At 41.1% G+C, this 15,818-nt stretch overlaps 2 protein-coding genes across 2 annotated transcripts; both read left to right on the plus strand.

Annotated features, from left to right (window-relative positions):
- Positions 1-205: 205 nt before the first annotated feature.
- Positions 206-3,844, plus strand: LOC141641571 (uncharacterized). The gene is made up of 4 exons (XM_074450228.1): positions 206-1,399; positions 1,583-2,060; positions 2,337-2,872; positions 2,999-3,844. Exons 1-4 carry the CDS (start codon positions 206-208, stop codon positions 3,842-3,844), a joined length of 3,054 nt encoding a protein of 1,017 aa, XP_074306329.1.
- Positions 3,845-4,005: 161 nt separating this feature from the next.
- LOC141641572 (uncharacterized) lies at positions 4,006-4,335 on the plus strand. Its single transcript, XM_074450229.1, has one exon. The coding sequence runs from the start codon at positions 4,006-4,008 to the stop codon at positions 4,333-4,335; it is 330 nt and encodes a 109-aa protein (XP_074306330.1).
- Positions 4,336-15,818: the final 11,483 nt, after the last annotated feature.

The raw sequence follows: 15,818 nt of genomic DNA on the forward strand, positions 1-15,818 counted from the left end.
GGAGGAGGCAATTGAAGCGGTGAAGGCTATTGGGTTTAGGAAGTTTGACCCCTATTCCAACACTTACAATGAAGGGTGGAAATCTCATCCAAATATGGGTTGGGGGGGTTGGGGGAATCAAAATCAAAAGCAAAAGGGATCCTCAAATTCCTCATTTCAAAAGCCAAATCAAAATCAAAGCCAATCACAAAATTCCTTGGAAGAGATGATGAAGACACTTGCTATGAATCAAGTGGCAATGCAAAAAGAAAGCCAAGCCTTGCTAAACAACACCAATGAATTTCAAACCGCCGTGCTTCAACAAAATCGACTCATCGACTCTAGGTTTGTTAACCTTGAGACCCAAGTTAGTCAAATCCTTAATACACTCAATTCTAAACCCACTCAAGGAGGGAGGCTCCCTTCTCACACCATTCCTCCACCCACCAAGGAACAAGCAAAAGCGGTCTCTTTGAGGAATGGTAGAGAGTTGGTAGAGGCACCCATGGGTTCTAAGAAAACAAGACCACTTCCTATTGTTCATGAAGTGGAGGATGTAGTTGAAGATGAAATTGAAGTGGTAGTGGAACATAGGGAAGCATCTACACCTCAACAAGTAAGAGTCAATGAACCGCTTCCGGAATACGAGCCACAAGCTCCATTTCCAAGTGCTTTGAATGACACAAGGATAATTGACAAGAAGACTTCAAACCTTTACGATATCTTTCGTAAAGTGGAGGTAAACATTCCACTTCTTGACCTTCTTAGTAGTGTGCCCAAGCATGCAAATTTTTTGAAAGAGTTGTGCACTACTAAGAGGTCCAATAAGGCAAAAAGCATGAAAAAGGTAAGGGCTAGTGAACATGTGTCGGCAATTTTTCAAAAACGTTTGCCACAAAAATGTAGTGATCCGGGCATGTTCACCATCCCTTGCAAAATTGGTGACTTGGATTGTCAACACGCTATGCTTGATTTAGGTGCATCTATTAATGTCTTGCACACTTACCTTTATGAGTCTCTCAAGTTAGGGCCTTTAAAACCGACTCGTACGGTCATTTCTTTGGCCGATAGGTCCAATATCTTTTCTAAGGGAATTGTGGAAGATGTCTTGGTGAAGGTGGGGCATATGCTTTTCCCCGACGACTTTTATGTAATTGAAATGGAACCCGGGAAAGGCTCCACTCCCATTTTGTTGGGAAGGCCTTTCATGAGAACTTCCAACACCAAGATCGATGAGTCTAGTGGACCCCTCACAATGGAATTTGAAGGGGAAAATATTGAGTATAGCATACATGAGGAAATGAAATACCCAACCGAGACTTCCTCTTTGTGTTTTCTTGAAACTTTTGAACCAATTGTGCAAACCGTGTATGAATTGTGTAAGGTTGATGCATTAGATGTTGTTTTGACTAATGGATTGGTTAGAGAGGATATGGGGTATGCTTTGTCTTGTAATTTGTAGGAAACAATCAAGGACCTAGAGGAAAACTCCCCAATGGAAGAATGGGAAGAAAAGGAATAAACCCGGAAAACAGCAGGGAACTCGCACCGTGCGAGTTTTCCAGCCCCAGAACTCGCACTGTGCGAGTTCTCCCCTGTCCAGGATTTTTGCTTCCTTTCTTCCAAATTGTTAGAAGAGCTACCAAAGGAGAAACCCGTTCTCTCTATTGTCAAGCCTCCTATTGTTGAAATGAAGCCCTTACCAAGCCACTTGAAGTATGCATTTGTAGGAGATGAAGAAACTTTACCGGTGATTATTTCAAGCAAGCTTACTAAGGAGCAAGAAGAGGCTCTCATCCGAGTTCTTAAGCAACACAAGGAAGCAATTGGGTGGACAATGGCCGACATCAAAGGCATTAGTCCCACTTTATGCATGCACCGAATTCTTCTTGAAGATGAAGCAAAGCCCGTTCGACAACCACAAAGGCGTTTGAACCCTCCAATGATGGATGTTGTGAAGAAGGAGGTACTCAAACTCCTTCATATAGGTATGATCTATCCTATCTCCGATAGTCAATGGGTTAGTCCAGCCCATGTTGTCCCAATGAAATCCGGGCTAACGGTAGTCGAGAATCATGAAGGTGTTTTGATCCCCACTCGAGTTCAAAATGGGTGGCGAGTATGTATCGACTACCGTAGGCTCAATTCCGTGACCCGAAAAGATCACTTCCCGCTTCCCTTCATGGATCAAATGTTGGAGAGGTTAGCGGGAAAAGCTTTTTATTGCTTTTTGGATGGCTACTCGGGTTACTTTCAAATTCCAATTGCACCCGAGGATCAAACAAAAACAACTTTCACATGTCCCTTTGGAACGTTTGCCTATAGAAAGATGCCTTTCGGTCTTTGTAACGCACCAGGAACGTTCCAAAGGTGCATGATGAGTATCTTTTCGGATCATGTTGAGGACTTTATTGAAGTATTCATGGACGATTTTACCGTTCATGGCCAATCTTTTGAGGATTGTTTGAGTCATCTCACTTGGGTCTTGCAAAGATGTATTGATACCAACCTCGTTCTCAACCATGAGAAATGTGATTTCATGGTTGATGAAGGAATAGTTTTGGGACATGTGGTCTCCTCTAGGAGGATTGAGGTTGATAAGGCCAAGGTCGATACCATTCGCACCTTGCCTTATCCTACTAATGTGTGTGAAGTGAGATCTTTCTTAGGTCACGCCGGGTTCTACCGGCGTTTTATCAAGGATTTCTCCAAGATTGCCGCTCCTCTATGCAAGCTACTTCAAAAGGATTGTGAATTTATTATGAGTAAAGAATGCAAGGAAGCTTTTGATATGCTCAAGGAGAAGCTTATTTCGGCACCTATAATTCAACCTCCCAATTGGAATGAACCATTTGAGATAATGTCGAAAGCAAGTAATTATGCCCTTGGCGCGGTACTTGGCCAAAGGGTAGGAAGAGCACCTCATGTTATTCAATATGCGTCGACAATGATGAACGAGGCTCAAAGAAACTATACAACTACCGAGAAAGAATTTCTTGCGGTGGTGTTTGCCTTATAGAAATTTCGGCCTTATATTCTTGGAGCCAAGGTCATCATCTTCACGGATCATGCCGCCTTAAGGCATTTGGTGAACAAGAAGGAGTCCAAGCCCCATTTGATGCGATGGGTATTACTCTTGAGTGAGTTTGACGTTGAGCTCAAAGAGAAGAAGGGCACAACTAACACGGTGGCGGATCACCTAAGTAGAATTGTTCAAGAGAAGCCTCAAGAAGTCTTGGAATCACCAATACAAGCCTCCTTTCTGGACGACACACTTCTAGCATTGTCTACCATTGAGCCATGGTATGCCCATATAGTCAACTTCTTGGTCTTACAAGAGTTTCCAAAGAGTCTTTCTCGCTTCCAACGGGATAAGATCAAGAGTGATGCTAAATATTATGTGTGGGATGACCCATACCTTTGGAAATTTTGTGCCGATCAAGTCTTTAGGAGATGTGTCCCGGATACCGAAATCATTCCAATTCTTAAATTTTGTCACGAATATGCTTGTGGTGGGCATTTTGGAGCCAAGAAAACGGCTAGAAAAGTCTTGGAAAGTGGTTTCTTTTGGCCCACATTATTCCGAGATGCGCATGCTATGGTGAATACATGTGATAGATTCCAAAGAGTTGGCAACATTTCAAAAAGAGGAGAAATGCCACAAACACCCATGATCTATTGCGAAATATTTAATGTGTGGGGTATTGAATTCATGGGACCATTTCCCGCATCTTGTGGCAACATTTATATACTTTTTACGGTGGACTACGTCTCGGTTTGGCTTCCCAAAAGCCTTGATAAGAGACCGTGGAACTCACTTTTGCAACAAAGCCATTGGAGCTCTTCTCAAAAAGTATGGGGGTAATTTATAAAGTATCAACCGCCTATCACCCTTAAACCAACGGTCAAGACGAGGTTTCTAATAGGGAGATTAAGACTATCCTTGAGAAGACGGTGAATCCAGATCGCAAGGATTGGAGCTTGAGGTTGGATGATGCTTTGTGGGCCTATCGCACGGCCTACAAAATGCCAATCAGAATGTCACCTTACCGCTTACTTTTTGGGAAACCGTGTCATCTACCTGCGGAGGTTGAGCATAGAGCCTATTGGGCGATCAAGTCATTCAACTTGCAAATGAGTGAAGCGGGACTTCATAGGAAACTCCAACTTCAAGAATTGGAAGAAATTCGGAATGATGCTTATGAAAATGCTTCCATTTACAAGGCTAGAACAAGAGCATGGCACGATAACGTGATTTCAAGAAGAGTGTTTCAAGTGGGAGATAAAGTCTTACTCTTTCAAAATCGGCTTAGACTTTTCTCCGGGAAATTGAGGGCTAGATGGATGGGACCATAAGAGGTGGTTCGTGTTTTTCCATATGGAGCAATTGAGATCAAATTCTTGAAGTCCGGAAAAGTTTTGAAAGTGAACGGTCAAAGGCTTAAGCACTATCATGAAGGAATTGAAGTGGGTGAGGTGGAAACACTCCACCTTGTTGATCCAATTTACTCAAATTAATGAAGATGCAACTTTGTCGAGCCATCGACGTTAAATAAACGGCAAAAGTTTGTAAATATTTCCTTCCCTTGCATATTTAAATTCCGCATTTCATTGTTTTTATTGCATTTTGCATGTTTAAATTAATCGCATCCTTTAATTCTTGCATTATAAATTAAATCAATTGCATTTTCATCAATGTTTTAGCATGTTAGGATGATTTAATGTGTGTTTTAGTGAATAGGTTACCAACTCAAAGGCATATGTGAATAAAAGAAGGAAGAATGATGTGTAAAAGAATTGGCTAGAGTGAAGAATTAAACAACAAAAAGGAGGACTCCAGCAGCAAACTCGCACGGTGCGAGTTTTCTGGACCTGTTTTTCGCACCGTGCGAGAAATCGCCAATTCCCAGTTTTCAGCTTAATTTCCCACGAGTTCCTCATTTGTTCTTCCCCAATTCTCTTAACACTCATCCTCTCCCTTCATACTTACCCTAACCCACTCAAAATCACTCCCTAAAACCTTCATAAATCATCAAATTCAAGCAATTAACCTTCAAGTTTCATCAATTTTCACTACCCAACATCAATTTGGGCAAGGTAATTGCAGAAAAATCAAAGATTCCGTCACAAAATTTCGACCTAGGGTTTCGTTTGGTTGAAGATTGAAGTTTTTTGGGTTTGCAAATTGGATTAAGGGGACGAATTTAAGCATTCTTGATTAGCATTCATCATCCAACAACACAAACAAGGATCAAAGAGAGGTATAAACCTTATTTTTATTCTTGTCATTCATAGTACCTTGATTTTGAAAATTTCTTGGTTCAGAATCGAAATTTGGTTGTTTAATTGTGTTGTAGTTTGTCCTTAAACGATTCCTAAACTTGTGAGGTGTTTTTAATTCTAACAAACAACTAATTAGCACATCCTTCTTGTAGTGCATATTAGGTGTTTGTTCTTTTGCCTCACCCAAAAATCATTTCCAAATTTGTGTTTTTCTGAAAAATAATTGTTTTACAATGGGAAAAGGTCATGCTTCCGAGGCTTCCTCCTCCAAAGGACCCAAGGGAGCCTCGGCCTTTGATGACAATGAGTATTCGGGCAAGGAGGGTCTCCGAGACAAGGCCCTCACAAATTGGAAAACTTTTGCTTCGGTGTCAACCGTAGCACAAACAAAATTTCTTTATGAGAACCTTCTTATCGAGTTGGGAATGCTTCCCATGACCCGAATGCTCTTAGAGAAGGTCGGGCTTGAATCCTACATTAAAATTGCCGCACCCACCCGAAGAGGTGTTACCTTGGAGTTTATTTCTTCTTTGGAGAAAGTGAAATTGGGAAGGGATAAGACCCCGGGGATCAAATTCCGGGCATGCCGGCTTACCCACACCTTGACTTATGATGAGGTAAGAGAGGCCCTCTATATCACCAAAGCCCCCATCAAAGAAAACCTTGTTAAAAAAAAAGATGAGTGCCTTTTGGAATGATATCACGGGGGATGTGAGGCATGGCAATCCCAAAAACACAACCCTCCCAAACCCGGTTTTGCGCCTCTTGAGCCGTCACATCAATACAATTTTTTTGGTCATGACCGAACCTACAAAAATTAATTACCAATAAATACAATGCCTATGGTCCATGACCCCGGAGGGGAGGGGAGTGCTGGATTGGGTTGAGTTATTTGTGAGCGGTTGCCTTGAGTTACAAAAGGACCCAAAGAATACCATTTTCATTGGGGGTATGATCGAAATGATTGTGGAAAAGACGGGTGTGCCATTTAAACCAAATGCTTATGAACTTGACGGTAGTGGTCTCATGGACTACCATTACTCGGGGAGGGCACACATGCTTGAGGTTGTGGACAAAACCGCCCCCTTAGTAATTTGGTGCATGGGTGGCCAAAACTACAAGTACTACATGTACTTACCCTGTCCCCCCAACTCACCCTTGGGTTGGGGGAGTGCACAAGACTTCTATATGCCTCCCGACGACGCATTTGTGGACTTTTGGGTTGATAGAGCCCAAGCAGTTGAACCGGATAATGGTAAGGGTGGAGAGCAACCACAAGTGGGGGGGGGGGGGGCTTTAACTTTTGGTGGCATGCCACATGATGATGCACCATATGATGAACCCATGCCTAATGCTTCGTTTGATGAGCCCCATTTCACTCCACCTCAAATGCCACAAGAACAAAAACAACAATATCCTTTCACGGGTCCTCAATTCAACTACCCGGCTTTTCAAACATGGCAATCGAACATCATAAACCGTGTCACAAACCTTGAGTCTACCCTTTCTCACATGCAACTTACGGAGAATGCTCGGTGGGAAATCACCGAAAACCGCTACCACCACTACCAAGAGGATTTGGAGGAGATGCGTTTTACTCAAAACGCAACTTTTGATATGGTGGCGGCCATGAATGCTCAATACATGCAACAATTTCCCACCCAATACCAAGGGTATAATGAGACTCTAGTCAATGAAGCAAGAGCCGAAATGGCTAGATTTAGAAGAAGAAGAGAATCAAGAAGGGGAGGACCTCCGGGACATGGAGGTGCCTCAAACTCACACTCTTGAGTGAGTTTAGGGTGTTCACCTCACACTTTGGGGACAAAGTGAAGATTTAAGTGTGGGGTGGGCATGAGTTGGTAAAACCATGTATATATTGTAATATATTTGTTTCATGCATCGTATTTCCATTTTAAAAAAAAAAAAGATGAAAAAACAAAAAAAAAAAGAGAGAAAGAAAAGAAAAAGAAAAAGAAAAAACCGGCTAGGATGAAAACTCGAAAGGGCATCCTAGGCAAAAGTGGGAAAGTGGCCGAAGCCGGAGTGAAAACCCGAAAGGGCGCTCTGGGCAAAATGAAAAAAAAGAGTGCGAGCCACGAGAGTAGAGGTGAGGAAAAGAGCTAAACCGAAAACCCGAAAGGGCGGTTTAGGCAAAATCAGAGAAGTAGGAAAAAAAATTGGAAAATCTTGTTGACCTCTTTGAAGCCTTGAAATCATGTCACATATATGACTATTTCCATTTGGTGTTGGTGACATAAGTGGTGGAGCTCTAGAAGGCCGGAAGGGTAGGTTAGTAGTGTGCCAAGACTAGGAGGGGGATTTGGAAGCTTACTTTGTTACTAGTGCTTGGCATACTTGTTGTTTGGAGTTGAATTGTTTTGACTTGTCTTATGCATTGTTGGTGAGGTTGAGTTTGGTTATTGAGTTGTGAATTATTGGAGTTGTGTTGAAGTATGGAGGTATGTGAGGCTGCCTAATTGATAGGTTAGGAGAGGCTTTGATGACTATGGTAGCCTTGTGTTGAACTAAGTGGAGTGATAAGGGGGAGTAACAAGGAGGATGTGATGAGTTTCGGAAAAAGGTGAATGATTGAATTGGTGGACTTAGGATCATCTTAGAAGAGGGATGACATAAGGAGGACGAGTGAGGGAAGAGAGGTTAGTATCGGTGGAATTTGGGTCGTTTACTCACTTATTGGAGCTATGAAGAAAAGTGACCATGTGCTTAATCGAGGGATGATATAAGAAGGAAGAGTGAGATGAAGAGAGGGGAATTAGGAGTGCCCATACTTTCTTTGTTGGAGCTGGTGTCCTCCACAAATTAGTGTGATAACATTTGTAAATCTCTTACAGGTTCACAAGGGTATACTTCGTATATTTAATCAGTTGATTAACGTTTACCTAATAACGGTTGGCTTGCTAGAAAGTTTGACGTTATTATCATACAGATGGCGGTGATCAACTGGTCCCTAAAGGTCACACCTATAGGACGTGTTTGAGAAATGTGGTTATAGAAATATAATTACATTGATGCCCAAAATAACTAAAAAGTTAGTCAATGTGTTGATGAGATAATTATTTAATGAAAATTAAATAATATTAAGTTGAGACGAATTAACTGTCAATTCGTAAATTAAATATAATAAGTTATATTTAAATTAAATATATATAAGGTTAGTTTGGACGAATTAATCTGTTAATTCGTAGTTAAATATAATCAGTTGTATTTAATATCAACAAGTTGAATGTGTCATAGTGGTAATAGTGAGGGTACACAAGCCAAGAGGTCATGGGTTCGATCCTCACTAGATGACAATTTAACACACTTTATATATTTTTGGAAAGACCAAAATATGGAGAAAAATACTCCTTATTTCGGTTCACTTGGCCGAAATTAGGGAAAGTTTTTCTTTTCCTAATTGACTCCAAGTTTCGGTCTGTATAAAAAGAAAGGTAGAGAATTATTTCTACCCGAATGCTTTTTCTTGACCTTGCCTCCTCTTTCTCATCACAAGAACACAAAGACAATTAAGTTTTACAGAAAATTTTAGATTGATTTCTAGCATAATCAAAGGGCATATCTCAGATCGTCTTGGGTGCAACTAATAGGCGAATATCAATTTTGATATTGTTCTTAGGCCATATTTGCTAGGACCAAAGGTTATTTCTGAATCCTTTACTCTTGTTTATGTATTTTATTTTATGACCATTGATCATCTTTATTAAATCGTTATAATCCTTCTAGTTTAAGGGAAGTATACAGATTTATTTCCTACATTCTTGGCCTAGGTGGTGATTAGGTTTACTCTAGTTTGCTCGGGACGAGCAAAGGGCTAAGTGTGGAGTGTTTGATGAGCACCTATTTCTACATAGTTTTGGCACCATTTGGAGCTCATTTGGTAACATTTGGGGATGGTTTTTGACGATTTTCACATTATTTAACCAATTCCGAATGCATTATCATTTAGCATGTTTCTAATGAATAACAAGATGCCAAGAGAACAATGGAAGTGTCCAAGGAAGGGTGAAGAACAATCATTGAAGAAATACCACGAAAAAGCCTTCCAAGGATCAACCAAAGCACGAAAGAAAAGCGCACTACAGCAAGGAACTCGCACCGTGCGAGTTTCCAGACACCAGAAATCGCACGGTGCGACTTTTCTGGGTTTCATGCCGTTTTGTGTTACGGGCTTTTCCTGTGTTAAGCCCATGATTATTAGGTTACGTTAGACTATAAATAGAATGTTTTCAAGTAGGTTAAGGGATCTTATGCACACTTTTAATTAATCAAGTTGTAATTGGGGATTTATTCATCTTTGTTATTGGGTTTAGATCTAGCATGGAGAACTAATCTCCCTTTCTTAATCCGACTCAAAGGTGTAATCTTTGGTTGTAAGAATCCTTAATCTTTCCTTAATTATTATTATTGTTCTTAATCTCTTGTGTTTAATTGCTTAATTTTGGAATCCTTGTTAGATTATTGTGATTAAGTGTGATTTCCTTGTTACTTAATCTTTCCAAGTTCCTTAATTTACGTTGTTGGGTTTATTAAGTGTGATTTCCTTGTAATCCCATGTTTCAACAACTTGTTATTAGACTAATGAACATTTCTTCTTGGTTTAATTAACATTAGAGAGATTAGGTTGTGATTGCTCATTAATTGTGATTTCATTGTGAGTAATTACACCTATTAGATTCCTTTTGCTTCATCTCCTTGTTAATTAATCTATGTGTGTGATTTCCACTAGAGGAGTTAATAAGTTGGGTCAATTATTAAGTGTGATTTCCTTGTGATTGACTTCTAATTAAGGGAATTTGGAGATTCAATCTCACTAATAGGACAATAATAGTAATTAGAAGGATTGATTGAGTGGTTTTATCAACTAAAGTGCCTAAATTTGGGTCGGATTAAGTCTCTCTCAAATTGATAAATTTCCATATAAAGACTCACTTGCTTGATTACTTGTTGCTTACTCTTGTTTGATTTTTGTCTTGCTTTTGTTACAATTGAAAACCAAACCAACCCCCCCCCCTCCTTTTTACATATTTGTTGTTACTTTCTCACAATTGTTCTAATTGCTCTTTTAATTTCACCATTGCAAAACCTCCCTTCTCTTGGGTTCGATCCCTTGCTTACTACTTTACTAGTTTAGAATTAGTGTTAATTAGTATGCTTAGTGATATATAAATTGTTAATTTGGCCGTGTTTTATTGCGACGTTTTAGGCGTGTCAAATTTTGGCGCCGTTGCCGGGGAAGGTAACGGTTTTGCTAAGTGTTTTTATTGGTGTTTTTAGAATAGTGTTGTTAGTTAATCTTTGTTTCTTGTTGATAGTGTCTTGTTCATCACTTGTGTGAACCTTTTTGATTGTGTGCTCTTGTGTAGAGTTGTTTATGGTCAATACCAGGAATTCAAGTGAACCACTTTTTCCATTCAATCCGGAGATTCAAAGATCACTAGCTTGGATAGGAGGAGGTATTAGAAGAGACCCCCCGGTTATCGAAGAAGTTAACCCCGTGACTCAACAAGACCAAGAGGAAGAGAACATCATTTCCTTTGAAACCGAACCCATACCTATAAGAATCATCATGGGTGATCGTGAGGATGAGCATCCACACCAAGACGGTGAGAGAGAGAATCCACCAAGGCCTAGAACCATCAAAGAACTTACCGGCCCGGATCTTACACAAGTGCCCTTGTGTATCTCCTTTTCGACCTTGGCGGAAAATGCCACCTTTGAACTAAAGTCCGGGCTCATTCACCAATTGCCCTAATTCCATGGACTTAGCACGGAAGATCCCAACAAGCATCTAAACAAATTTCATGTGGTTTGCTCAAGCATGAAGCCTAATGGGATTACCGATGAGCAACTTCAACTAAGAGCCTTCCCTTTTTCACTCAAGGACGCGGCAAACGATTGGCTTTACTATCTTCCCACCGGAAGCATCACCACTTGGAATCAAATGAAGAAGGCTTTCTTAGAAAAGTATTTTCTCGATAGTCTCTCCTCTCAATTGAAGAAAGAAATAAGTAATGTTGAACAAATGGATGGGGAGAACTTGTATGAGTATTGGGAGAGGTTTAAACAACTTCTTGCTAGTTGCCCATACCATGGGTATACCGACCACGATCTTCTCTTGAACTTTTGTGGTGGTCTACTTGAGGATGATGCTAGGATGATTAAAGCCGCTACCCAAGGAGGGATTGAATATATGTCGGTCCAAGAAGCAAATGAGTTGATTGAAAGATTGGTAGGAAGCTCTAGGAATTTTGGGAGGAGAATTAGGAAGACAAGTGGGGCATCTTCTTTAAGGAAAAGCTCCAACCATATGGAGGAAAAAGTTGATTTTCTTACCAATTTGGTCAAGGAACTTACAAAAGGAGGTGAGAGTGCTTCTCATGTGAAATTTTGTGGTCTTTATAATGATCCAACTCATCCCACCAATGGGTGTCCATCTTTGCTAACGGAGGAGGCAATTGAAGCGGTGAAGGCTATTGGGTTTAGGAAGTTTGACCCCTATTCCAACACTTACAATGAAGGGTGGAAATCTCATCCAAATATGGGTTGGGGGGGTTGTGGGAATCAAAATCAAAACCAAAAGGGATCCTCAAATTCCTCATTTCAAAAGCCAAATCAAAATCAAAGCCAATCACAAAATTCCTTGGAAGAGATGATGAAGACACTTGCTATGAATCAAGTGGCAATGCAAAAAGAAAGCCAAGCCTTGCTAAACAACACCAAGGAATTTCAAACCGCCGTGCTTCAACAAAATCGACTCACTGACTCTAGGTTTGTTAACCTTGAGACCCAACTTGGTCAAATCCTCAATACACTCAATTCTAAACCCACTCAAGGAGGGAGTCTCCCTTCTCGCACCATTCCTCCACCCACCAAGGAACAAGCAAAAGCGGTCTCTTTGAGGAATGGTAGAGAGTTGGTAGAGGCACCCAAGGCTCCTAAGAAAATAAGACCACTTCCTATTGTTCATGAAGTGGAGGATGTAGTTGAAGATGAAATTGAAGTGGTAGTGGAACATGGGGAAGCATCTACACCTCAACAAGTAAGAGTCAATGAACCGCTTCCGGAATACGAGCCACAAACTCCATTTCCAAGTGCTTTGAATGACACAAGGATAATTGACAAGAAGACTTCAAACCTTTACGATATCTTTCGTAAAGTGGAGGTAAACATTCCACTTCTTGACCTTATTAGTAGTGTGCCCAAGCATGCAAAGTTTTTGAAAGAGTTGTGCACTACTAAGAGGTCCAATAAGGCAAAAAGCATGAAAAAGGTAAGGGCTAGTGAACATGTGTCGGCAATTTTTCAAAAACGTTTGCCACAAAAATGTAGTGGATCCGGGCATGTTCACCATCCCTTGCAAAATTGGTGACTTGGATTGTCAACACGCTATGCTTGATTTAGGTGCATCTATTAATGTCTTGCCCACTTACCTTTATGAGTCTCTCAAGTTAGGGCCTTTGAAACCGACTCGTTCGGTCATTTCTTTGGCCGATAGGTCCAATATATATTCTAAGAGAATTGTGGAAGATGTCTTGGTGAAGGTGGGGGATATGATTTTCCCCGACGACTTCTATGTAATTGAAATGGAACCCGAGAAAGGCTCCACTCCCATTTTGTTGGGAAGGCCTTTCTTGAGAACTTCCAATACCAAGATCGATGTGTCTAGTGGACGCCTCACAATGGAATTTGAAGGGAAAAATATTGAGTATAGCATACATGAGGCAATGAAATACCCAACCGAGACTTCCTCTTTGTGTTTTCTTGAAATTTTTGAACCAATTGTGCAAACCGTGTATGAATTGTGTAAGGTTGATGCATTAGATGTTGTTTAGACTAATGGATTAGTTGGAGAGGATATGGGGTATGCTTTGTCTTGTAATTTGCAGGAAACAATCAAGGACCTAGAGGTAAACTCTCCAATGGAAGAATGGGAAGAAAAGGAATAAATCCGGAAAACAGCAGGGAACTCACACCGTACGAGTTTTCCAGCCCCAGAACTCGCACCGTGCGAGTTCTCCCCTGTCCAGGATTTTTGCTTCCTTTCTTCCAAATTGTTAGAAGAGCTACCAAAAGAGAAACCCGTTCCCTCTATTGTCAACCCTCCTATTGTTGAAATGAAGCCCTTACCAAGCCACTTGAAGTATGCATTTGTAGGAGATGAAGAAACTTTACCGGTGATTATTTCAAGCATGCTTACTAAGGAGCAAGAAGAGGCTCTCATCCGAGTTCTTAAGCAACACAAGGAAGCAATTGGGTGGACAATGGCCGACATCAAAGGCATTAGTCCCACTTTATACATGCACCGGATTCTTCTTGAAGATGAAGCAAAGCCCGTTCGACAACCACAAAGGCGTTTGAACCCTCCAATGATGGATGTTGTGAAGAAGGAGGTACTCAAACTCCTTCATGTAGGTATGATCTATCCTATCTCCGATAGTCAATGGGTTAGTCCAACCCAAGCTGTCCCAATGAAATCCGGGCTAACGGTAGTCGAGAATCATGAAGGTGTTTTGATACCCACTCGAGTTCAAAATGGGTGGCGAGTATGTATCGACTACCGTAGGCTCAATGCCGTGACCCGAAAAGATCACTTCCCGCTTCCCTTCATGGATCAAATGTTGGAGAGGTTAGCGGGAAAAGCTTTTTATTGCTTTTTGGATGGCTACTCGGGTTACTTTCAAATTCCAATTGCACCCGAAGACCAAACAAAAACAACTTTCACATGTCCCTTTGGAACGTTTGCCTATAGAAAGATGCCTTTCGGTCTTTGTAACGCACCAGGAACGTTCCAAAGGTGCATGATGAGTATCTTTTTGGATCATGTTGAGGACTTTATTGAAGCATTCATGGACGATTTTACCGTTTATGGCCAATCTTTTGAGGATTGTTTGAGTCATCTCACTTGGGTCTTGCAAAGATGTATTGATACCAACCTCGTTCTCAACCATGAGAAATGTGATTTCATGGTTGATGAAGGAATAGTTTTGGGACATGTGGTCTCCTCTAGGGGGATTGAGGTTGATAAGGCCAAGGTCGATACCATTCGCACCTTGCCTTATCCTACTAATGTGCGTGAAGTGAGATCTTTCTTGGGTCACGCCGGGTTCTACCGGCGTTTTATCAAGGATTTCTCTAAGATTGCTGCTCCTCTATGCAAGCTATTTCAAAAGGATTGTGAATTTATTATGAGTAATGAATGCAAGGAAGCTTTTGATATGCTCAAGGAGAAGCTTATTTCGGCACCTATAATTCAACCTCCCAATTGGAATGAACCATTTGAGATAATGTCGAAAGCAAGTAATTATGCCCTTGGCGCGGTACTTGGCCAAAGGGTAGGAAGAGCACCTCATGTTATTCAATATGCGTCGACAATGATGAACGAGGCTCAAAGAAACTATACAACTACCGAGAAAGAATTTCTTGCGGTGGTGTTTGCCTTATAGAAATTTCGGCCTTATATTCTTGGAGCCAAGGTCATCATCTTCACGGATCATGCCACCTTAAGGCATTTGGTGAACAAGAAGGAGTCCAAGCCCCATTTGATGCGATGGGTATTACTCTTGAGTGAGTTTGACGTTGAGCTCAAAGACAAGAAGGGCACAACTAACACGGTGGCGGATCACCTAAGTAGAATTGTGCAAGAGAAGCCTCAAGAAGTCTTGGAATCACCAATACAAGCCTCCTTTCAGGACGACACACTTCTAGCATTGTCTACCATTGAGCCATGGTATGCCCATATAGTCAACTTCTTGGTCTTACAAGAGTTTCCAAAGGGTCTTTCTCGCTTCCAACGGGATAAGATCAAGAGTGATGTTAAATATTATGTGTGGGATGACCCATACCTTTGGAAATTTTGTGCCGATCAAGTCATTAGGAGATGTGTCCCGGATACCGAAATCATTCTAATTCTTAAATTTTGTCACGAATATGCTTGTGGTGGGCATTTTGGAGCCAAGAAAACGGCTAGAAAAGTCTTGGAAAGCGGTTTCTTTTGGCCCACATTATTCCGAGATGCGCATGCTATGGTGAATACATCTGATAGATGCCAAAGAGTTGGCAACATTTCAAAAAGAGGAGAAATGCCACAAACACCCATGATCTATTGCGAAATATTTGATGTGTGGGGTATTGACTTCATGGGACCATTTCCCGCATTTTGTGGCAATATTTATATACTTTTTTGCGGTGGACTACGTCTCCAAGTGGGTGGAGGCTAAAGCCACCAAGACCGATGATGCAAAGGTAGTTGGAGAATTCATCAAGACCAACATTTTTTCTCGGTTTGGCTTCCCTTAAGCCTTGATAAGAGACCGTGGAACTCACTTTTGCAAAAAAAGCCATTGGAGCTCTTCTCAAAAAGTATGGGGGTAATTCATAAAGTATCAACCGCCTATCACCCTCAAACCAACGGTCAAGCCGAGGTTTCTAATAGGGAGATTAAGACTATCCTTGAGAAGACGGTGAATCCCGACTGCAAGGATTGGAGCTTGAGGTTGGATGATGCTTTGTGAGCCTACCGCACGGCCTACAAA

This window comes from Silene latifolia, chromosome 2, assembly GCF_048544455.1.
Source record: "Silene latifolia isolate original U9 population chromosome 2, ASM4854445v1, whole genome shotgun sequence".
In the NCBI taxonomy this organism is placed as follows: Eukaryota; Viridiplantae; Streptophyta; class Magnoliopsida; order Caryophyllales; family Caryophyllaceae; genus Silene; species Silene latifolia.